The 24,006-nt window shown below is 46.6% G+C and overlaps 1 protein-coding gene across 7 annotated transcripts in view; it reads left to right on the forward strand.

Annotated features, from left to right (window-relative positions):
• Positions 1-24,006, forward strand: part of Dip2a (disco interacting protein 2 homolog A) — a 120,615-nt gene that overhangs the window by 90,721 nt on the left and 5,888 nt on the right. For 4 of the 7 annotated variants that reach the window (XM_063224701.1, XM_063224697.1, XM_013144992.3 and 1 more), the window contains 16 exons: positions 282-362; positions 1,061-1,188; positions 3,384-3,498; positions 5,262-5,463; positions 6,451-6,560; positions 6,663-6,743; positions 9,584-9,707; positions 14,324-14,445; positions 14,575-14,686; positions 15,852-15,961; positions 17,929-18,059; positions 18,501-18,669; positions 19,072-19,242; positions 20,426-20,455; positions 21,303-21,364; positions 22,315-22,372. In XM_063224701.1, the coding sequence (XP_063080771.1) occupies positions 282-362; positions 1,061-1,188; positions 3,384-3,498; positions 5,262-5,463; positions 6,451-6,560; positions 6,663-6,743; positions 9,584-9,707; positions 14,324-14,445; positions 14,575-14,686; positions 15,852-15,961; positions 17,929-18,059; positions 18,501-18,669; positions 19,072-19,242; positions 20,426-20,455; positions 21,303-21,364; positions 22,315-22,372 (1,806 nt within the window). The remainder of the gene's footprint in view (positions 1-281; positions 363-1,060; positions 1,189-3,383; positions 3,499-5,261; positions 5,464-6,450; positions 6,561-6,662; positions 6,744-9,583; positions 9,708-14,323; positions 14,446-14,574; positions 14,687-15,851; positions 15,962-17,928; positions 18,060-18,500; positions 18,670-19,071; positions 19,243-20,425; positions 20,456-21,302; positions 21,365-22,314; positions 22,373-24,006) is intronic. The other 3 variants (XM_063224699.1, XM_063224700.1, XM_063224698.1) reach the window with 2 other exon arrangements.

Genomic DNA, 24,006 nt, shown 5'->3' on the forward strand with positions numbered 1-24,006 from the left:
CATGAGCATTGGGAGGTCCAGGGTGCAAGGGCACTGTGGGCAGAGCAGAGGTCAGGTGTGTACAGTTGCAAGGTGCCCTTTAGTCCTGCCGAGGAGGCCTTGTCTGTCATGGAGCAGTCAAGCCATGTGAACAGTCCAGAGTCCATAGGAGCCAAGAGACTCTGACTTTTGGAGCGTCTTCCCTCCCACAGAGTAGGGTGACAACCAGATGTTAGGCAACAGTGCTGTCTTTCTGGCAGCCAGTTAATATTCACAGGCTGATGTCCCCTCTTTCTCTATAGACTGTTCCTGTCACTGCAGGAGGAACCCCTGTCTCAGAGAGACCTTTCACTAGGACAGGCCTGCTGGGCTTCATTGGGCCTGTGAGTATGTCCTCTTCTTTGGGAGGTTGGGCAGGGATAGAAGACAGCTTGTGGCAGATGAGTGTGTCCCTGTTGCCCTGCTTTCCAAACTGCCTACCCCCACCCACTGCCTTATCTGGATGCAGGTCATGCATGGTTCTGTGGGACTGGGCCCCAGACCCATTTGGAGGCTACTTGGGCTCTTTGTGGTGGGTGAATTTATTTTTCTTTTTGTACAGGGTGACAAGTACGTTGCTATTGTTGGTATCATTCTTTATCATTTTGTGTGTCTAAAATACTTTAAAGAAACACTTTTTTTGTGATATCTTGGCCTAGAGATTCTTAACTGGGTGACCTTGCCCCCTTCTTTCAGGAGACATATGGCAGTCCATGCTCAGGGGAGGAGAGTCTGCTGGTAGTGTAGATATCTAGTTGTCTGGGTGCTGTTTAGCACCTACCATGTACAGGTTGGCAACTGGGACCAGCATTTTCCACAGCATAGAATCATAATTGAGAACTCCTGCCTTTACCCAGTAGTTTCTGAACTCTTTTATAAACTTTACTCACAAGCTAACTGCGCTATGTCTCCCAGCAGCCACCCTTTAGCTCATGCCCACTTGCTGCTGCAAGATGCCAATAGCTCTTTTGATCATGTGAGATATGCAATTCTGTGTGCTTTTGGCTCTTCCTGGCTGGGCCTGACCACGCCCCTCCCACAGGATAACCTCATCTTCGTCGTGGGCAAGCTGGATGGGCTGATGGTTGTGGGAATGCGCAGACATAATGCAGATGATGTGGTGGCCACCGCCCTGGCTGTGGAGCCTATGAAGTTTGTCTACAGAGGCAGGTGATGCGCTGTGGAGCCCTTTGTCTTGGGTTTCAGGATCCACCCTAGAGAGTGAGAAGTCTGTGTGGTGAAAGGAAAACCCAGTCTGAACTTGCACAATCTGAAAGCTCTTATACTTCTGAAAAACTTCACAATCATGAAGATATTTACAGTAGTGGTACCAAAGTTAGCATTCTCATTGTCCGAAGTATTTGCTTAATTCCTTAAAAGAGTCCAGTGAACTGGGCAGAGAGACAGGAAGGCAGCTGCTGGGGAAAGATGAGTCAACAGAAATGGGTCCCTCTTGTTTTAGCCTAAAAATATAGATTAAATCAAAACAGGATTTTCTCTACGTAATCAATGAAGGCAAATTCTTATTTCTAGTAAAATTAGTGATACATACACAGCACTCTGGATTGCTCCTGGGGTAAAATTCATGCAGCTTTTCCATACATGTTAAGTAGGACCATTAGAGATTCCCATTTCTACTGAGTGGGTAATTGGACCTCTGGACTGTGGCACAAGAGGGCAGGGAAGCATTTAGGGAATTTCCTCTAGCTCCTTTCACTGCCCAGGCCTTCGGCCCTGCATAAAGCCCTTTGATGGGTTCATTCAACCGTTTAAAATTTTACAGTTCTAGAGGAGTGCCTTTGGTTATCAAACTGAACCAGGCCAGACCCTGCCTTTAAGTATTCCTAAAGAAATTTCTAGGAATTCTTCGAAACAGGTTGCACACTTGCTGCTGTGTGAAGAAACCCTGTGGATAGTCCACAAGGAATATGGGACACCCACTCAGGATGACCGCAGGGCAGAGTATGTGAGGGCAGCCACAGCTTGGACAGGTGCACCTCTCACCAGTGACCTGCCTCTTAGCAGAATCTTGGTGCAGGTGCCTGTTGGTGCAGGTGTCTGTGGGCCGGTGACAAGATGGAGTAAGGTCACGCAATCCTCACAGAGTAACTGCTTAAACTGAACACAACAAACAGGATATACGCAATGGGTGCAGCTAGAGAACAGATTGAGAAAGTGGAAGATCAGATTCAGAAACTACATGAGAAGTAAAGAAGTAGAAAGTTTAAAAAGATTATTGAGAGAGAACTTGCAGACAAACAGGCTCAGGAAAAGGGTTATGTGTGGGCCCAAGTAGTTGTTAGAGGAAGCAGAGTCAGGTTCTCAGGATTCGGACTGGGGCTGGGTCTGCAGGTGTCCCTGGCATGGCAACCTTATCTGCTCTCATAGCAAACCGTAATGAAGGCTCACAGACCGTGTCAGACTTCTTCGCAGCAGAATTGATGCAAGGTGACAGTGTGATAATGTCTTTTAAGGTTTTATTATTATTTTTGTAAATTTTCTTTTGAGACAGTGTCTTGCTATATAATCCAGACTAGCCTTGAGTACTGTGTGGCCAGGGTAGCCCAAACTCATGGCAGTCTTCTTGGCTCAGCTTCCTAATAATTGAGATTACAGGTGTGCACCACTACTAGATTTTATATGCATCTAAATGGTAGCTTAATTGTTGAGCTGTAATAAAAATATCCTCAGGCGTGTCCAAAAAAAGATCCAATATGTCGAAATACTTTTGGACAAGGTATTAAGAGAAATAAATTTAAGAAATGCTACAGAGTTATAGCAAAAAGGTTTAACGGGTAAAAACTGTTGGTTTAAAAAAAGGTATTTGTGTGGAGTGGGTGTGTACACACTTGCCAAAGGAAACAACAAGAGATAAGTCTATAATGACCCAGAATTAGAATGATAGACCTACTAGTCAAAGGGCTTTGGTGCAGCAAAATAAAGATAGCTACTCAAAGTCCAAAAGAAGAAAAAGCAACATACGCACACACATGCACACACACAAGGGTTTGTTGGAATTTCCTAGAACAGAAAAAAGTTAAAATCCAGTAATTATAATACTTGTGATTAAGTTAACTCAGTGACGGAGAGATTGAATCTGGTAAATTAAAAAACATACAGTAGAACTTAGAAATGTGCACATAGGTCAACATGAGAATTAATTTTTCTTTTAAAAAGTCTGTGGCTGATTGATTGGATTACTGTTGAAGTCTTGGCAGTTTTTGTGGATTGAAGCTTACTTCAGCCAACCTTGAGGAGACTATTAGGGTGAACTTTAGGCGTTTGTGTATTATGTTTCTTCCATTTCAAGGGAAGAGGCTCCTGTGTTCTCTTGCTGTGTGATCACGTCCCTTCATTCCCCTCAGGATCGCTGTGTTCTCTGTGACCGTGCTGCATGATGACCGTATTGTCCTTGTAGCCGAGCAGCGGCCCGATGCCTCAGAAGAGGACAGCTTCCAGTGGATGAGCCGTGTACTTCAGGTGAGTGCTGGACAGGCACTTTCCCTACAGTGCTGAGAAGGTGGAAGTAGCTTGGAGAGTTCTGGATTTGTGCAGTGCCATAGCTATCATGGCGCCATGCCAAAAGTGCCCTCCCCCTAACTCTGCTCCTGTGGTTGGCATGTGGCATCATCTGTTCCACAGAAGTCCATTAGCACATCTTAAAAAGTAACAGTGATTTATTGATGGAATTAGGTATCTAGTCACTGTTCAAATGCCCCCAGTTACCTAATGATTGATTAGTTTGTTGTTAAAATGAGGTCATAAATCACTCTTGGGATTATACCTTTGAGTGTCATTTAACATGTCCAGTGCCTATTGTTTCTGTTTGTTGGTGTGTAGATCTAGAAGTTGGATAGGTTTCAGGGCCAGCTTTTTGGCAAAACTTCCCCTGGAAGGTGGCACATGGTATCTGGTGATTCTTCTGTTGCTTGGGACACTTGTGTCCTCTGCCTGTGATTCATGATTTCAGAGTGGTGAGACTTTGATTCTGTTACTCCTTGATCAAGTGGAGCTACCAGCTAAGTACCTGGAGGGTAGGTTGTGCAGGAAATCAAATGACAGTGAACTTTAAAGTGATGACTCTTCCTCTAATCTGCCTTTTTCCATTGGCTGTTTCAGTTTACAGTAACCTTGGTTTTCACCTTTCAGAAGTCAATGGGAAGGTCAGGCCCAGGATGCATGCCTATAATCCCAGCATCCTGATAGACTAAGGCAAGAGGTTTACAAGTTTAAGGCCCACTTTGGCAATCTAGGCTCAGTCTCAAAAAAAGGTTGTAAAAAGGATGGGGGAGGGGTAAGATAGGGATGTAGCTTAGTGCGAAGGCTCTAAATTCAATCCCCAGTACCACACAAAAATAATAATAAGAGTTAATGGGAATGTCTTGACACTCCTCTGGATCTGTAAGGCCACAGTAGAAACAGGAAGCTCAGGCGTTGGGCTGTCATGTCAGTTTTTCCTTCCAACCCCTGGAGTCAAGGGGTCAGAGGTCACCGTCTGTGTACTTGATGTTGTCTACATTGTGAGTTTATTCTGAGAGTTTCAAGTAAAATGCAAGACCACAGGGATCTAGGTTATTGGCCCCTTATTTTTCATGCTGAAAAATGGTAGTTGCTGATGATTGGCATAGAATCACTCAGTGACTTCAAGCCCCTCAGTATCCTTATTGCCTCAAAGTGGTAGTCTTCCTGCCACCTCACAACAGTATCTGAGAGCTGCTCACACAGTTCTGCAGATCTTTGCATTTTGCATACCCCACTGCAATGGACTGTCGAGGCTGCAAAGTCATTAGACCAAGCTCCTTGAGTGTGCTACCAGTGTGTGTGGTTGGGTCAAGTTCATCTGCTTTTTTTTACTTTCAGTCATTAGGGATTGGCTTTTAAATTTTTAAGTTGGTTGTGTTTAAAATATAAGCCTGGTTACAAATCTACATGCAAGGATGTTCAGAGACATCTGGCTTCTGTCCCTATTCCTCATTCCTTTCCTTCAGGAAAACACTTGATGTTGCTTCGATGGCTATTGAGCAGTGTAGACTTAGGGTTAGGGTATATGTATACACAGGTGGAGTTTCCCCTTTATTAAACACATGATAGAAAAGGGCACTTGCTTCTTGCCACCTTTTCTCACCTAAAATTTCCGGGGGTCATTGTCACCTGGTCTTGGGTCTTCAGGTCCAGCATGGTGTACCTATACTTCTTACCTTCTTGGGTGGCAGCTGGTGCCCATCAGGGACTTTCCCTTACAGGCCATTGACAGCATCCATCAGGTGGGTGTGTACTGCTTGGCCCTGGTTCCTGCCAACACCTTGCCCAAAGCTCCTCTTGGAGGGATTCATGTTTCAGAAACCAAACAACGATTCCTGGAGGGGACCCTCCATCCGTGTAATGTGCTGATGTGCCCACACACCTGTGTTACCAACCTTCCTAAACCTCGTCAGAAGCAACCAGGTGAGCTATAACAACAGGATACCCTCCATTCTTAAAGTTGAGTGTTGTGGACCAAGGGCACAGCCCCATTAGATCCTACAGTGGTAATACCCACTTTTGGGTGCTGGATTAAGGACTAGCGCAAGTATGTGCACCAGATATTGTTTACCATCCTGTCTTTGTAAAATGGAACCCCAAGTAAGGTAATTTTGCCATTTGACCTATGTGATAGTCTCTACCTGCTGTTAGGGATGGTAAATTTGAAGATGACATCTGAGCCGTGGAGAGCTAGGAGATGGCTCTGGGAGAGAGATATGATGCCCAGGAGCAGACCTGGTTTCCTGCTGGCAGAATCCTCTGCTGGCCACTGCTTGCCCTGTGCCAGCCCATCTGTCCTCAGGAACCAGCTTCCTGTCATGGCCCTGTGACCTGCCATAACTGCAGGGTTGATGGGGCCTTGAAAGTCTGTCAGTGATCAATTTCCTGTCCCTGATTTTATACATTAAAAATTTTGTTTTGTTTTGTTTTGTGATTTTTTGGTGCCAGGGATCGAACTCACAACCTTGTGCTTATCAGGCAAGCGTTTGAGCCACTGAGCTAAATCCCCAGCCCCTATACATTTAAAAATTGAAGACTGGTTTAACTATTTACATGTATTTTGTCATTATTTTAGTTATGCAAATTTTTATTGCAAGCTGAGTTTTTTTTGCAAATTATTGAACACATAAAATAATTTTCTGACTTATGAAATATAGTAAAATAATAAAATATATTAAGAATTTGGCTGAGATCCCAAGAAAGATGTCACATAGTAAATTTCTCAATGCGACAGAATTTATATAAGAGAAAAATTCTCTTTGTCACTCCACATAAGTAGCTGGTTTTCTGAATACCTCTATTTTGAGAGGAGAGGTAAATGGCTAATCAGGTGTATTTCACAGAAACAAAGTCACATGGTGATTCTGGATTAGACCATGTCAGTTTCTCTCTCTCGGAATCATTTTCCAGAAGTTGGACCAGCCTCAATGGTCGTTGGGAACCTGGTTGCTGGAAAGAGAATTGCACAGGCCTCCGGGAGAGAGCTGGCCCACCTGGAGGACAGCGACCAGGCACGGAAGGTGGCAGGCGGCTCCTGGGGGCACATGGTGGTGGTGGTGGTGGTGGTGGTGGAAGGGCCATGGGCTGGGAAGGCAGCCACAGGCTGAGCCCCTCTTCTGCAGTTCTTGTTCCTGGCGGATGTATTGCAGTGGCGGGCACACACCACCCCAGACCATGCACTGTTCCTGTTGCTGAATGCCAAGGTAAGGGATCCTGGTCAGTTCGGATGGTCTCTTCATGTCCCTTTCACTCTCATATTGCAGAAGAGCATCCTGTTAGGCTTCAGCCCCATCTGGTGGGGTTCTCTGCCTGTTCCTTTCCTTGTATAGTCCCTGTTGCTTTTTGTAGTTTACACAGAGTTATTTCTATTGATTTTGTATTTAGCAGGAAAATTCTCATTAGTTCTGTTTTAAAATCAAGAACAGTATACCTTACCTGTTTCTAAATTTGTGAACTAAAAGGAAATATTTATGTTGTAAAACTTAGGCATCTAGGTGTTTTACATTTGTTTATAGCTTTAAAATGACAGATACTGGTTACTGCCCCAGCCCTGCTGCTGGGCAAACATATTCTCAAGTGTTTTGAGTTCCTGTCAGTACTTCCTGCCATACAAGGAGCATCTAGGATGTGAGAAGCTGCTGCACTCACATCCCAGGCTTGGGTAGAAACCCCAATGAAGAAGCCATGTGGCTCTCTACTGGCCACCTCTCGTAGTGTGAGTGCTTAAACATGCAGAGGTGCTGGTCTCCCTGTTCCAAGAAAGGCTAGGACTGCTCACTCAGTCAGAGGTGTTTTCTAGTACCTTCTCTGTGTGCACAGTGTTGAACAAATAGAAAGGACCCTGCTCTCAGCATATATAGAGGACATCTTGTCTGGGAGAAACAAGTCCTGCAGGAAAAGGCCATCCTTGTTCCGTGGTGTATCTCAGTGAACTTTCATTTCTCAGCTGTGTTCTGAAACACACAGCTACAAGGACTGGCAGGCAGCCAAGTGATAATGTGCTCATGGTGAGACCCAAGATCTATGAGGCAGAGGGTAGGGACTGTGGGGCAGGGCTGGCTCAGCAGTGGGCTCTGAGTTGAATGTTCAGTGGGCTAGAAAGGCGTGTTTTGGCTTTTATCCCAGGGGTGTAGTGGGATGCCTAGGACCAGACCAAGCACCAGGAATATGATGCTGCCCATGAATATGAGTGTTTTCTCTGGGTTATAAGCATTTGGGGCCTGTGTCAGTGAAACCCTAGATGGCAGTTCAGACAACAGTACAGCAGGGTCAGAGGCAGGACCTATAAGAGGACCTCTGAGTATCCTGCATGAGTATATAGAGATTTGACTTTGAGTGCATATAGATCTTCACTAGGGAAATGCCAGCCATGGGATGAGGTGAGCACAGATGGACCAGGCCCAGTATGGTGACATAACTGAGTTGTGTGGAGCCTATGAGCCAATCTTCCAGGCTTTTACCCAGGAGTTATTCTTTTTTTTGTGTGTGGTATTAGGGATCAAACTCATGACCTTGTGCTTGGCCAGGCAGGCGCTTATGCTGCTGAGCTAGCAGGAGTTATTCTTAAGAACATGCTGCCCTTTGCCCCAGGGGAAGTCTGTGTTTGCACAGGGCGTGGCTGTGGTAGGGGCTCCAGTCTTGTCCCTGTAGGGCTGTTACCCTCAGCCTCCTCTGGGCTGGCAACTCTTGATACCTGTGTAGCATTGAGCGTTTGTCTCCATCCTTGGCTCCTCTGCTGACATCTGCCGTCAGTAGAATCCACCCATTGAGCCTTGGGAGTTATAGTGTTACCAGGAGTTTTGTAATTGTTAGATTTAATTGCACTTGTCATTTTCTTAAGAAGGACTGCAGATTGTGAGGCCTGCCTGTCCCAGGAAGGAGGTTACAGAGAGTCTGTACCTAAAGGGTCATAACCTGGATGCCCCCAGCAGAGGCCTGGGATGGAAGGTTTGTTGCAGTTGCGGAGCACATGCTGCACAGACCAGTACTGCAGTGCAAAATGCAGTAGCTGAGAGATGTTTACTGATTGTTGTTTATTTGTATTTATATAACATAATACCTGCTTCTGAGAATAGAGCTGATGAATTGGAAAGTGGCTTACAGGTGGCTTTAAGCCTGATGACAAATTATTTCAAAAGACAAACTAAAGGAATGTGGCTATTCTTTGTTATGTTATGGGGTTATTTATTTATTTATTTATTTATTTATTTATTTATTGGTATTGAGGATCGACCTCATGACCTCATGCTTGCCAGGCAGGCACTTACGCCACTGAGCTCAATCCCCAGCCTAAAAATTTTTTTAAAGAGAAAAGGACTTCAAAACAAGATCATAAGAGGATAACAATGGTTAATATATTGCATGTTGTTGTCTTCAAATTAATTATAAGATATCAGCATTTAATTGTCAAGACAATATTAGTATGAACATTTCTTTTCAATGAACTAAGAAATTAGTAGCATAACTATCCTAACTATCATATATAACTTTATTTTGCTTGTCCTTACTTTATTTTTTCCAGTCCCCCTTCCCAGTCTCTCTCTCTTTTTGAAGCTTCTTCCCATTTTACAATATCTATTATACGTTTTGAATCCTATTTACCCTTTTAACTTCTCATACTTGTTATGTTATGTTTGAATGGTTGTTTTGAGGGTTTTTGTTGTTGTTGTTGTTTTGTTTTGAGACAAGCTCTTGCTATATAGTCAGGCAAGTCTTAACTCACTAGGAACTTTGAACCTGCAGCATTCCTTTTGCCTCAGCCTCCAAGTGCTGGGATTGCACGCATATGTTACCACGCCTAGCCTGTGTTTGAAATATTTTGTCAAAAAGGCAGAAGGCTTCCCTTTACATACTTCTGGCTCTGTTCTGGATGAGTGTGTCCCTCCAAGCTCTCCTGAAGGATAGTGGGAATGCCATCCCTCCACTGCCAACAGTGCAGAGACACCAGCACTCATCTGGGACTGAGGTTGTCTTGTAGGCAGAGTTCCAGGGCAGGCATCTGTCTGCATTTATCTGCACACTGATGGACTTGATTGCCTCCTAGGGCACGGTCACCAGCACTGCCACCTGTGTCCAGCTGCACAAAAGGGCTGAGCGGGTGGCTGCCGCTCTGATAGAGAAGGGCAGACTGGATGCTGGGGACCACGTAGCTCTGGTCTATCCCCCAGGTAAGCACACACCTAAGATATCCCCTTCCACCTTCCAGAATGGAGAACAGCCCCTCCCCTGAAGGTGGCCACCTTTGTATCCTCTGGAATAAGACCTGTGTCCCTCGTGTTTCTTTGCTGTCAAGAGAACAGATGATCAGGCTCAGCTCGTGCCTTCTGGCCCCAGAGCTGGAAGCCATTCTCTCTCCAGGGACTCTGGCTCTGATTCTGTAGCAGAAAATCTGGGCAGTTGGGAAGCCCGTGGCCCATGGTTATGTCTCCTTGAGATGTGGCAGGTCCTGAACACATGCACTTGCCTTCAGTGCAAATTTAGAGTTGTAGGATTTTACTCAGCCTCTTCTGAAGTAGCATCTTTTTCCTACCTGAGGACTCACAATTCTTCAGCACAGAAATGACAAGGATTGTGATGTCCTGTGGTCACTCATTTGTTTTACCCCACATCACCTGTAGCCTTTTCAAAATAACAGTGGCAATATTGTGAGCGTTTATATGAGAACAAGTTGAAATACTGGCATGTACGCACACACTTCCTTCTGTCTGGGTCTGACTCTCTCTCTCAGTGGCCACTCCGTCACTCTCCACCCTCACTAGGGTTCCACAGGTGGCCGTGCCCCGTGCTCCCCTCAGCCATCTTCCTGTGCTCTGGCTGTGCTGCTTTTGGAGGCCCTTTTCTCACACTGACTCCTTAATAAGTTTTGGGACCTTGAACATAGCTCTTCAAGGCCTGTCTGCTTGCAGAAAGCTGCTTTGACTCACAAGTTCCCGTTGTGCATTCCTCCTTTGCCTTCCTACTTCTATTCCTCCTATCCCTGAGTGAAGTCTTTGTCATCTGTCTTCAGTAATTGTCATTTGCTCTTCTACATGTCTTCCTTACTAAATTTCATTTTGAGTATTAAAGTCTCTCTTTTTTTTTTGTACTAGGGATCAAACTCACGACCTTGATCTTGCAAGGCAGGTGCTTATGCCACTGAGCTAAATCCTTGGTCTCTTCATCTTTTTTATCTTAAATCTTTTATGTGTTTCTGAGGCTCTTGAAGCTTTATCTTCATTTCAAAATGATTTTTTCAAAATTGTTTAGTTCTTCCTCATCAGATTGTCCTGTTTCTCACTTGTGTATCCTGTTTTGTTGTAGATGATTTTCTTCATGTGTTTTAACACATTTTGAAATGGATGGTTAGGGTTTTATGTTTTATGTCCTCTTGACCATGTTCTCCTTGTGTGAGCAGTGATGCTGTCTGCTCTGCGTTCTTTTTCATGATGGCAACCTGTTTTCCAAGCTTCTCTGCTTTGTCCTCTGCCCACTCTTGTCATCTGCTCCTGCTGCATGGCTCCTGTCTCAGTTCTGCTTGTTTTGTCATCCCCTCCACGGCTGTCTTCTCCCTGGATGAAAGTCTGCTTCGTCTCACATGTTCTCATTGTCACCAGCAGAGGAGGGCATTTCCGTGGCAGGGCTTCCCCTCCTGGTTCTGAGCAGACCTCATAGCATAGGAGACAAAGCACCTGTGCCCTGCTGGATGCTTTCCTTTCTCCTCCCCCTCCTCCCTCTGCTTTCCCTAGCCCTCACTCCTCCCCCATCTGGTGGGCACCTCTTTTCCTCTCCTTCTCTGACTCAGAGATAAGCACAGCCAGACATTAGCTAAAATGGTGAAAACATTTTATCCAGTGACTACTGACAGTGGAAGAGCTGAGCTCTCTATTCCAGCTCTCAGGGTGTTTGGGGGAAAAGATGAAGGAGGAAAGCCAGGGCTCCCTATCAGAAATGAGCCAGGACAAAATCTGAAGCCTGCTTGTCCATAGGATGCTGGCCTTCACGGAAAGGGCCAGCACCTTGATGCTCCTAAGGAATTCTGTTTCCACGGAAGGGCTTTCAGGCCTCAGAGAGACCGGGTGGTGGGGTGCTGTACTGGGGCAGCACCTCTTCTTGCTGTGTGGGCCTTCTTGACAGGCATTTTAGTTGTGGCTGGGGTCATCCTGGAAACAGGCCTGATGCTGCTGGGTACTGCACTGGAGTCTTGTCCTGTTGGTAGCCAGGCCTGGACTCAGGTCAGGCACTGCCCACTGGGTCTTGGGTTTGTGTGCTGGCAGCTCAGCTAATGTTTAGTAGCTTTCTTTTCCCTGATGTGGCACCTGTGATGCATACTGGTGTGTTTCTCTATGTCACTTGTGTGTCACATTGTGGGTGATATGTGTGTCGGTGCTTGTCTGGGTGATAATATAGTCTCACTCCTGTGAGCATGTGTTGTGTTGCTGGAAACTCGCCAGTTTGTTTTTCCCCTTATGGGTCAGAACTGCTGCTAGCATGTGCCCGTGTGTGTTCTTTTCTAATTTCCTCACCTCTGAACCCTTGACACTCACCTTCACTGTCTGGTGCTCTGCTCCAGCACTGCCCTTGTCCTCTCTGTCTCTGGAGCTCTGGGTTCACTTCTGGATCTACTCTAGGTCTCTACTGTTTTTTGTCTTGGTTTCCTTTGTGTGTGTTTTTGCTCACTTCTGACATCTTTGCTTTATCTTTTGAGTCACTTGTGGTTCAGCAGGGGCCATTCTTTCTCATTTTATCTGTTGGGTGCTGCAGCTCACTTGGCATCTCCTGCATAATGGAGTCCTTCCCTTGGGGCTGCTGTAAGGCACAGATGTAACTTGTTGAGTCTCCAAGCTCCCTCAGGTAGAGGCAGTTTGGTGTATTTCTTGATATCAGCCACATCCTAACTTGGACACCAGAGTCCCCACCAGTCTTACAGTCCTCTTGTTCTTTTCTGTCCATGGGGTTGCTTTCTCAAGGGGTGAGGGTAGCTCATCCTCTGCACAGGGGACCCAAGTGCCAAGGGAATATCTGGGGCATTGTAAAGCCCCACACTGTAACACTGTAGGGTGACCTTGAGAGGGACAGAGCCTCCAAGAAGCCTTAATGTGGCCAAGCAGAGCCAGCTGAGCCTGATCTTAGGAGGACAGGAGCGTTTCCCACCCAGAGCTGGGGATGCCATGTCTAAACACCCTCATAGGGAAGGGCCTAGTTCCAATAACAGGATGTGAAGGGGTTGCCTTAAATACTTCAACAAAGCAAGAGCATCAGAAGAAAGGGCTCCTTGACTATGATGGGAGCATGTCCAATAAACCTAACATAAAATGAAAATATCAGAAATTGAAAATGTATCAGATGGACTTGACTCTTGTGGCAGCGCAACACACTGCGGCACGGCTGCTCTGCTGAGCTGTCCCCACTGCTGCTGCCTCACATCAAGAGGAAAGATCATACCAAACATCACTCGCCTGGGAAAAGCTCAGAATTCAAAATACAGTTTCTTCTGAACATGTCTTGCTTTTGCATTATTGTAAAGTTGAAAACTCTAAATTGACCCACCTTGAGGGATCATCTGTGTGATCTTGATCACTGAGACTCAGAATGGTACCTTTAGGGCCTGATACTGTTCTTTGCTTTTTGGTTTGATGCTGTTTATACAAAAAGTTGTTTTTCAGTGCTGGGCCCTAAACATGCTAGGCAAACACTGCTGCTAAGGTACATCCTTAGCCCCAAAACTTGAATCAAAAAATGAGGTAACTACGTGCAGACATGCGCAGCACATGTGATGTGTGTTGATGAGGACTAATCCTGAGAGAGGAGTGACCTAGCTTGAGAGGCAGGATGTGGGAACTTGAGTTTTCACCACATTTGTTGGGGTACCAGGGCAAGAGGACAGGTACTCGTGGTATGACCTCAGTTCCTTGGGCTCCAGGAAAGGGTTCCTGGCTCCTTGGTTGAGCCTTTGGGCAGAGTGCTTTGTGTTCGTGCTATACACTGCCAAGCTGCCTTGCCAGAGGGAGCCACCTGGACATCAGAATGAAAACCTGGTGAAATCTCCAGGATTGGAACAACAGGTGCAAATGTCTCTCGTGGCCCACTTTTTATATGAATGTTCAAACTAGCCTTGAGCTGATGTGTGAGGGTGGTATATATGGGTTCATCTAATCCCACTGCAGCTGGAGGGCTTTGGTGCTGGAGGGAACCAGTGGGAAGAGCAAGGGAAATGTGTTCTCCCATCAGACTGACTCTGGAAAACAGGTTTTAAGCATGACATGACTTTCTCCCAAGTTTTAATTATGGAGGATCCTCAACTATAGAAAAGCCAGAAGAGTGTGGGTGGTCACTTCTGGCCTGCTAGGGGAAGGGAGCAGGAGAAGTTGGGCCAGTACCAGCCCTCAATGTCCCAAGGGTTCTCCCAGCCTGTTGGGGTGTCTGGAGGCACAGCACCTCTGCTGTGGTGGCATGAGACACTCCACTGCAAACAGCTGGTCTCACAGGTTCTCTAAGTCTGTGCAGATCCACCCAGCCCCTTACAGTGCCTAGCTTCTCCAGGGCTCTGTGTATACATGGATCCACTCAGCCTCAGTCATGGGTCTCCCTCTTGCTGTGCAGGGCAGTACATGGAGCCCATGCATATCCTCAGACCCCACCCCATGGCTATCCCTACACTAGGCCTCCTGGATATGCAGCTGACCAGTATAGCTGTATCACAAGAAAATCGTGCTTAACCTTGACTGATCTCTCTGGACCTCACCGAACCTGGACGTGGGTACCCACATGCTGGGCCCTGTGATGACCATCTGCTGCATCTCCCCAGGGGTGGATCTCATCGCTGCCTTCTATGGCTGCCTGTACTGCGGCTGTGTACCTGTCACAGTGCGACCCCCTCACCCCCAGAACCTCGGCACCACACTGCCCACCGTTAAGATGATCGTGGAGGTGTGCATTCTCCCAGCTACCAACTGAGGTCTTGGGTGGGAGGCCACGGACCATGGGTGAGTCCCTATCTCTGTCAGGGGTATAGGGAAAGGGCAAAGCTAATCTGGCTCTCCTTTCCTGTGGGTGCAGGTCAGCAAGTCTGCATGTGTCCTCACCACACAGGCCATCACACGGTTGCTCAAGTCTAAAGAGGCAGCTGCTGCTGTGGACATCAGGACCTGGCCGACCATTCTTGACACGGGTATGTGTCCTCAGAGCTGCCCTGTAGGACAGACCCCTTTTCTTTCTTTTTTGTAGCGTGTAAATGTTAAAGTGAATATTTCAGCTTCATTGAATGGTGAGAAGACTGCTAAATGGATCCTTGGATCTGCCTGCTAGGGTGGACACAATGCATGAGATACTAGGCGCTGCTGTTTCTTGTGTGTCAAGGTCCTCATCGGTGGTGAACTCCTCTCCTTTCAGCACCCTGAAGGGTAGGGACCAGTGCCTTACCCCTCTCCTTTGCCCTGCCTGCACAGCAGGCTGGAAGTTATCTGAAGCATTCTGCCAATCCCTTGGTGACACACTTGCTCCTTGTACCCTTAGTGATGCCATGCTCCTGAGATGCCCTAGGGTAGACAGGGAAGAGGCTGAAACCTCTTTGCCTAGGCAGTTGGGTCAGCTTAGTGAGTGTCTCACCCTAGGGCTGGGCATAGACCTGCCCATCTAGGGAGAGGTATTACCCAGCAGCACCTACCAGCATTGCCCATGACTGGCAGAGTGTAGCTGTCAGGAAGACAGGACCCCATCCATCCTCTTACGCCGTTTGTGCTCCAGGTGCTACATTGGTGGAAGTCAGAACTTGTTTGGTCTGTGCTGCTTTCCTGGTCCTGGGTTGGCCCAGGGAGCTGGTACTGGGGTAGCTGGAGTCAGCGGAGGGCCAGGCTCAGCACAGACTGCCTGGCTATAGCCCTGCAACCTCCAGAGCTTGCTTCAGCCTTTGATGACCTGCATCTGGTTGTACATGGGGACAGCAGCAATGTGTGCCTCACAGGGTTGAGAGAACCTGATGAAGCCACTGAGCTGGGACTTCTGTGCTGCTCCTGCTATTGTGGAAGTTGTGGGCTCAAGTGACTATGGCAGGTCCTCATCCTCTGACCATTTTCTTACTTAAAAAACCAAGTAGCTTCTTGCAATTTTATGGCCTGGCTGCTCCTCCATGCCACTCTCCCCCACTGTCTTTGTCCCCACATGCTCAGCAGTCCTAGTGGGGCTAGGTCAGATGACAAGTCTGTGAAGATGAGAGTGAACTGCTCAGTGCACATGCAGCCTGCCATCTCACAGCGTGGCCAATGTGAGCTCACTCCAGCTCCCCAGCCACCCTCCGTACAGAGTGGCTAATGTCCCTGGTGTCTCCTGTTTAACAGATGACATACCAAAAAAGAAGGCAACGAGCATTTTCAGACCGCCTTCCCCAGACGTGCTTGCATACTTGGACTTTAGTGTGTCAACTACTGGGATATTAGCAGGAGTGAAGGTGGGTCCCAAGGGAGCACCGATGGCCTGAGCCCTGCACATGGAGGAATGGGCAGGAGGGTGGGGAGCAGCATTGGTGGTAGCGCCTTCCTGTCTAAAGCCAGAGCGATAGTATTGTTTCTTTAAAATTATGCTTTTGGTATATTTTAGGTATACATAATTACTACATTCATTATAGAGAATTTGTACCTGTACATAATATAACTTCATTCTTTTTTCCCTCCCATTTCCCTACTCTCCCTTCAACCCCTCCTTGCTTCCCTACTTAAAAAACTGCTTACGCTTTTTTCTTCTTCTCATCATTTTTTTCCTCTCCTTCTCCCATCCTCCCTTGCTAGTTCCCCTTCCTATTTGGATATTTTCTTCTATTTCACAGTATCTATTATACATTTTGGTCCTTTCAGTTTTTCTACACAGGAGAGACAATGTGATATTTACATGTGTCCAATGTATTTCATTTAACAGTAAGGTCCCAAGGTGCATCCATTTACCTAGAAACGTCTCAAGCTTATCGTTCATTATGGCAGAGTGGTACTCCATTGTATAAAAAACCACATCTTCTTTATCCATTCAGCAGGTGATGAAACACTATTGTTTCTTAATGAACCCCCCAATTAGACTAGCCTGAGAACAATGCATATTTTGATGTTTTATGGTAATGTCTGAATCACTGATGCTGAACCTTTTTAGAGCTTCAGTGATAAGGAGCAGCCTGCTGCAGCGTGTGTGTCATGAGTTCCACCACTGCTGTGAACTTGCTGAGAGGTGGCTGTGCAGGACCCCCAGAGCAGGTGGCTTTGAGAAGTCTGCTTCCTTACTAGGAGCTAAGAGTGCAATTAAAATTCGTTTGTCTCACGGATTTCCATGTGCCGTTTCCTGAGTGTTTATCCATGTTATTTTTTTAATTTTATAAGCAAAAAAAGAACAAAAACGATAATACGAATTTCAAAACAGAATAATAGATTAACACTGGTTACTATATCACATATTGTTATCTTCAAATTAGTTTTTCAGATTACAAGATGTAGGTGTGAAAAAATGATCAAACTAACAGATTAGTAGTATAATTATCTATCGTATATATACACACATATTATGAATGTATAAACAGACATATATAGTTTTTCTCTTTTCTCCTTTCACTCATCTCAGTTGTTCTTTTTTTCCCTTTCACTTTCACAATATCTATTGTACATTTTGGATCTTATTTACTCTTTCAGTTTTTTACATTAGGGAGCCAGTACGATATTTACACATGTGAGTCTGATTTGTTTCACTTATGAGTATGGTCTCCAGAAAGATGGGCTGTCATCAGTAACTCAGCCAATAACAAATGCTGGCAGGGCTTCAGAGAAAAAGGGAACCTTCTCCAGTGTTGATGGAAGTATAGACTAGTACAGTCACTGTGGAATTCAGTGTGAAGATTCCTCAAAAAACTAGGACTGATAGTTCCACTCAGGATTTGGAAAAAAAAAAAGAGAAAGTTCCATTCAATCCAGCTTTCCCCCTTCTGGATATTTTCCCAGAAGAATTGAAAATATCATACCATAGTAATACATGTTTATAGCCTCATAATTTGGTTTTTTTTTTGTTTTTTGTTTTTTTTTGGTCTTTTTCGTTTTTATCGGTACCAGGGATCGAACTCACGGCTGCCTGCTTGCAAGGCTGGCGCTTATGCCGCTGAGCTAAACCCCCAGCCCCTATAGCCTCATAATTTGTAATAACCAGATCTTGGAAACAACCCAAATACCCATCAACTGTGGAATGGATAAAAAAGATGTGGTATTTTTTTACAATAGAGTATTACACAGTCATAAAGAAGGATAAACTTGAGGCTTTTATTTAGGTTATTTTGAGATGTGAGCTAGCTGTCTTTGAGGGAAGTAATGTGAAGCTTGGCAGTATGAAACTGCATGCCCATCTGGCTGCTGAGTACAGGGACATGCCATCCTTCCCTGTATCTTCCAGATGTCGCATTCGGCCACAAGTGCCTTGTGCCGCTCTATAAAGCTGCAGTGTGAGCTGTACCCCTCACGGCAGATCGCCATCTGCCTGGACCCCTATTGTGGCCTCGGCTTTGCCCTGTGGTGTTTGTGCAGGTGAGTGGTTTGCAGACACTCACGTGGTTGTCAGAACTTCACCTTCTAAGATGACTCCATGGAATGTCCTGGAAGCTGAAGAGATTTGAGAGTGGGTTTGCCAGGAGATAAAGTGAGTTGGATGGGGGCTGAGATTGAATAAGTAGTAAGGGCACTTTTTATTAACTCCAAACAGCACCTGTTCTTAGCATTGGTAAGAGTCTACTTGAGTCCTTCACATGATAGAAGACGGTAATGCCTCCCATAGTAGGAAGCTTTGTAGGTGTCCCTGACCTTCTGTGGTACATGGAGGGGCAGCAGGACCTGCATGTTACCCGCCCACAGCATGTATTCTACTAAAACTCTGCTGGTGTGAGAGCAGATTTGTACAAGAAAAGGTGTCCAAAAGGAAGGAAAGAGCAGTGTCCTATGCCCCCTTCCCAGCTGTTCTCTGCCCCACAGTGTCTACTCGGGACACCAGTCGGTGCTGGTGCCCCCACTGGAGCTGGAGAGCAATGTGTCCCTGTGGCTGTCTGCCGTGAGCCAGTACAAGGCCCGAGTTACCTTCTGTTCCTACTCAGTGATGGAGATGTGCACCAAAGGTCTGGGCTCCCAGACGGGTGCCCTCAGGGTAAGTGTTAGCCGGACGCTGTGGGTCATGGTGACTCCGAGCTGTTGTCTAGGCCCCCTCCCATGACAACTCCTTGTAGCCCTGGGGGTCATCTGCCTTTTACACACCCAGAAGGAGGGTGTGTGCCACATAGGATGGTGGCATGTGGGTCAGAGTGTGTGTGCCACATAGGATGGTGGCATGTGGGTCAGAGGGTGTGTGCCACATGGGATGGTGGGATGTGGGTCAGAGGGTGTAGCTCTTGCTCCCATGTTTAGTTTCCCAGCCCGAAACAAGGGGATGACACAGGCTTGTGCATTGCCTTTGCACTCAGACCTTGGGCCAAGCCCCATGTGGGTCCCACACAGAAATTTCCTAGATAGTCAGTGCTCAAGGCCTCGGCCAACTCCTGCCCTGCTGCAGATGAAGGGTGTGAACTTGTCATGCGTGCGCACATGCATGGTGGTGGCTGAAGAGCGGCCCCGGATCGCATTGACGCAGTCCTTCTCCAAGCTGTTCAAGGACCTGGGCCTCCCTGCGCGTGCTGTGAGCACCACCTTTGGATGCAGGGTCAATGTGGCCATCTGCCTCCAGGTAAGGTGATGCACCCAGGTTGACAGTACCTCCTGCTAGCACAACCAGGGACCAGCAGTTCCTCTCATGACTCTGTGCAGCTTTGTACCTGCCTGGTCCATTTTTCCATCTTTGAGCATTTGATGTTTTGTTTAGCCTTGAGAGCTATATTCTTTTGATTAAGAAAGGCTTATTTGCAAACAAACAGAAAAACAAAACAGTGTGTGTTCTACTTGGAAGAATCTTTAAGTTGGTCATAATATACAGTTAATTTTTAAAAAATAAGATTGAACTTACTGATTTAAGACATTGAACAATTTTAAATTGGTTCACTAATAAATGTGATCATTTGGGTTGACTCATGCATTTTTTAAACCTGTAATAAGACACAAAGGAAATAGGAAATTTGAGGGCCTGGCATGCTCATTGTGGGTCTCCTACCTCAGTGTTCCAGATTTTGTATTTCTATGTCCTATTTCACTTCTTTTTTTCTTTTTCTTTTTTTTTTTTTTTTTGGTTCTGGGGATCAAACTTATGACCTTGTGCTTGCCAGGTAGTTGCTTATGCAGCTGAGCTAAATCCCCAGCCATCTATTTCACGTCTTTCTGAAAACTTCCTAAAACCAGACAGCTTATCTGATATCTACATATTGGGTGCCTTCCTTGACATATCATGGAGAATAGCAAGAGGAAAGATCCCTCTTGTCCCCGATGAACCATGGCCCTGCCTGTGTTTCCATAGCATCTGCCCAGCACATGCCAGTCCTCACCTGGCAGTATGTGGAAGGCGTGACTCCAAGCAGAGGCCACATTTGTCACAATAGCATCTTCTTTCACTGATGTCCTCTCACCCACTGAAAGCCTCTTGACTGCCCTGAGCCTGAGGAGGTTGAGTGGGTTTCATCTGTGTTCCGTCCTGTGGTTGGGACACAGGCTAGATAAAGTCTGAGAGTTGAGCTCTTGCCCTGAATCTGAAACCAGTGTCCTCCTTGCTAGATACAGGAGGGTGTCTGGTGTTTGTTGGCACATGGGTGCCATCTGTGACTGCACAGCTCTTCATAGGATGTCAGTGGTTACTGTTATATAGTGATGTCTTTTGCTCTCTTTTTCTGTTCATTTCTCACGGGGCTCGTGGCCTTCTGTTTGTGTTTCCTATGGCTGTCTCCTCCCTGTCTCCCTCTGCTGGCTTCCTTGGCCTCTGTCAGCCCAACAGGCTGGGAAAGCTGGCTGAGCAGGTATGACCTTGACCTCACCCTCAAGCTTGTTGGTGCCTTTCTATACATAACCCAGCCCCTGCCCTGTAAGTTCATGTGACCTTGTGAGTTTCAGACAAATACATGTTTCTTTTATTGTCTTACTTTGTTCATAGTGGGCATCGTTTGACATAATACAAAATTCTTTTGTGACCAGATTTAAAATCAAAACTATTTTCTCTTTCTTTTTTTTAAAAATTACAACTATTTTCAAAAATACCAGTTTGTAACATTACTTTGGAAGGAAGGGCTCATGTTAAAAGTTTTGTTTTAATTCCAAGGTGCATATAGGTGATGTTACTGGGATCTTCAGGGAGTACTGTTGATCAATGTTCATTTCATTTGATGTTCCATATCCAATAAAATGGCACATCCTATCGTTTAACCAGGACTAATGTTAAATGGAAAATTTAGAAGATGAAATGAGAATCAGCCTTCTTTCTCCCCTGAGAATTTTTGCTAGGCTCACTCCCCAGCAGAATGAGTGACAGGCAGGTCCTGGTTGGTAGAAATGTCCCAAGCTACAGTGGTTTTTTCATCCCAGTAAGACCAGTAAAAGTGGAAATAAAAATGATTTGATTGGTTACCATTCAGTGTAATTGAACACTCACTTGATACCAAGCCCTGCGGGTGTTCAGAGGGACAATATCAAACCCTGCCTGGGGACTCCCAACCTCACAGACCTGAGCTTTGGGCAGGTGGCTGCAGGGAGTAGCACTACCGTCCCAGATGAACCCACTCCTCAACCTGGGAGGAGCTACCTGTATCTGTGCTGTGAAACTAGAAGGGGTGTGAGGGCTCTGAGGAAGTGCTTCTGCTCCCTTTCCAGGGCACTGCTGGCCCGGACCCCACAACTGTCTATGTGGACATGAGGGCACTGCGCCATGACAGGTAATATCCCTCTTCAGTTTGTATGGCCTTATCTACACTTAGTAGTGGTGTGTCTCAGATTGGTATCCTCCAGTACCTCCAGGATGCTTGTGTTAGGGATGGCTGGCCAGGTCAGAGCTTTCTAGGACCCTGGTTTTAGGGGATGGCTGGCATGGTCAGGACTCTTCACAACACTGGGTATTAGTAAACAGCTGGCTAAGTCGGGACTTCCCAGGACCATGGATGTTGGGGATGGCTAGCAGGACATCCTTCCTCAGGTTTCCAGATATTTGTGGATGGCTTGCTAGGTCAAGGTCATTGACACTGTGAGGATAAATAACATTATGGATTCCCTCAGGCACAGGGAGCTTGGTGCTCTACCTTCTTTCTTGTGTCCTCTTAACTGCAGTGAATGTCCCTATCCTTTTCCACTCATAATCAACAAGGGTGACTAAACATTAGGTGTTTGCTTTTCAAAGGGATGAGTAGGAAACAGGAAAGCTAGCTAATAGCAAGAACTTTCTCACCTGATAGCATTTCAGCCTCTGCCATAAGTTTCACAGCAGGAAACTTGTAGGGCCATCGTGTGCTCTGGCTTGGCTGTGCATCATACTCAGGGTCCTGCCATCTGGGAAACTTGGGTCCAAATTCTGGATCTTCAGATGTTGCCAGGGCCCAGCCAGGTTGCATCCAGAAGGGCCCCGGAGAAACAAATTGCCCAGTGGGTGGGGGCATGCCTAGGTGTCCATGCCACAGAACCTTCCTCATTGGTGGCGTTCCCTGTGCCACCTAAAGTCTGCTCAAAATGGTCCTGGTAAATTTTTTTATGAAAGGCTGTCATTCTGGCTGTTGCCCATACACTGACCCTCAGAGTGATAATCATTTTCCAATCACCTTGTGATTTTCGTTTTTAGAATTTAACTATCTGTGTAGAAAATTGTATTCTGAAATTTTTCCTCATTAATTTTTAGGGTACGTTTGGTAGAACGGGGTTCTCCACATAGTCTGCCGCTGATGGAGTCTGGAAAGGTAGTAGAACTTGAGTCTTGTACTCCCTGGACATTTGTCCTCTCTCTCAGTCATGATACAGGAGGTTCTGGGGCTCCATTCCCTTTTGAGCCTAGTGACTCTGGGCAGGTGTGATGGGGTGCTATTGAAGCTTCTTCCTCCTTCCTTGCCAATACTCGAAGTCTGAGGTGAAGTCTCTGAACACAGGTTGAGCTCAAAGCCAGGAGGGAGAATCTAGACACACAGAGAAGGAACTCCCACGGAGTGGGCATGAATGGTCAGGGCCTGGGGCAGAAGCCTCCTCTCACCTGCACTTCTAGAACCACAGGGTGGGTTATCAAGTGTTCTGGGTTGCAGAGCACTTTGCTGATCAGGCGTCCTCACTAAGTTTGACCTCAGTATGGTGACCTCATGGGAGCAGGGGACCACCATAAACCAACCCAGGTCAGAATCAGAGTAGGCCAAAACTTCTGTGCTGATCTGTAGAAGCACAGGTGTGCCCCTGGCCCTGAACTGGAGGAAACTGATGCCTTGGATGAGAGTGACAGCAAGGAAGAAAAGGCTTTGCCAGGGCTGTAGATGAGAGATGATCTGCTATCCAAGATGGTCCTGGCCTGGTGAGGCCCCCAGTGACTGTTGGGCTGAAGACTGAAACTACATGAGGAGAAACTGAGGAGCTGTCAGGAGTCAGCAGGCACAGGCACAGGAGCAGAGTGGGCATTCTTAGAATCAGGGAAGGATGACTAGGCAGCATGAGAAAGGGTGCCAGGCTGGTAGAGTGGCTGGTGACCTATGCCCAATATGCCCAGGAGCCCTAGTGGCCAGCTCAGCAACCACTGCACATCAAGGGCTAAGACACTCTGGGGACCCCTTTCTGTACCTTCACAACCCCCAAAAGCAAGGGACAGAACTTGTTAACATGTGCTCACTGCTATGCCATAGGTGCTTTTGCAGAGACAGGATGGTGCCCAGAGAGGCCAGCCATACAGCGACCAGCCCAGAGATCCCTGCCAGGCAATGGGGTAGCTCTGGGGCACTATTGTGCAGAGTGCATGGAAGTCTCAAGGCCCACATGGCTGAAGCCAAGTGAATGAACAAGGACAAGGTCTTGCAAAGTTTGCCTCCAGCCCCCTTTTAAAGTTGCTGTCAGTGGACTAGCAGGAGCTGAATCAGATCCTGCAGAGGACGGCCCATGTGTGGGAGACTGAGGCTTCTAGCCTCTTCTAAGCTAGGTTTCATGCTCCTTGCGGTCTTGCGATTCTTTGTCTGTGCTTTTGTCCTTGGGAACTGCTTGTGCCAGTTCCTATCCTGCTGAATGTGGTTGCTGTGCAGTTTCACTTGCCTCTCTTGGGGGACTTTCTTTCCCTCTCATTTTGCCTGCGCCTGATCTATCTGTGCTCTGTTTTTGAGCTGTAGTTTTGGGGTCCAGGTAGGCTGCATAGGGAGAAGGTAGAGGCTCCAGCAGCATGCTGGAAGACAGAGCTCTCCACACATGGCAGAGCAAGGAAGGGCCTGGTGCCAGCTATGGACTGCTCCTTTCTGTTAATTTTTCCCTGCTTCTACCTTTCTGAGACCTGCACTGTCACCATTCCTGTTTCACACATGAAGTAACTGAGAACACAGCAACTGACCGAGCCAAGGAATGGGCCACCAGG

The sequence above is a fragment of the Cavia porcellus genome, unplaced genomic scaffold, assembly GCF_034190915.1.
Source record: "Cavia porcellus strain 051 isolate PalLab524CR breed Dunkin Hartley unplaced genomic scaffold, mCavPor4.1 scaffold_15, whole genome shotgun sequence".
Taxonomy (NCBI): domain Eukaryota; kingdom Metazoa; phylum Chordata; class Mammalia; order Rodentia; family Caviidae; genus Cavia; species Cavia porcellus.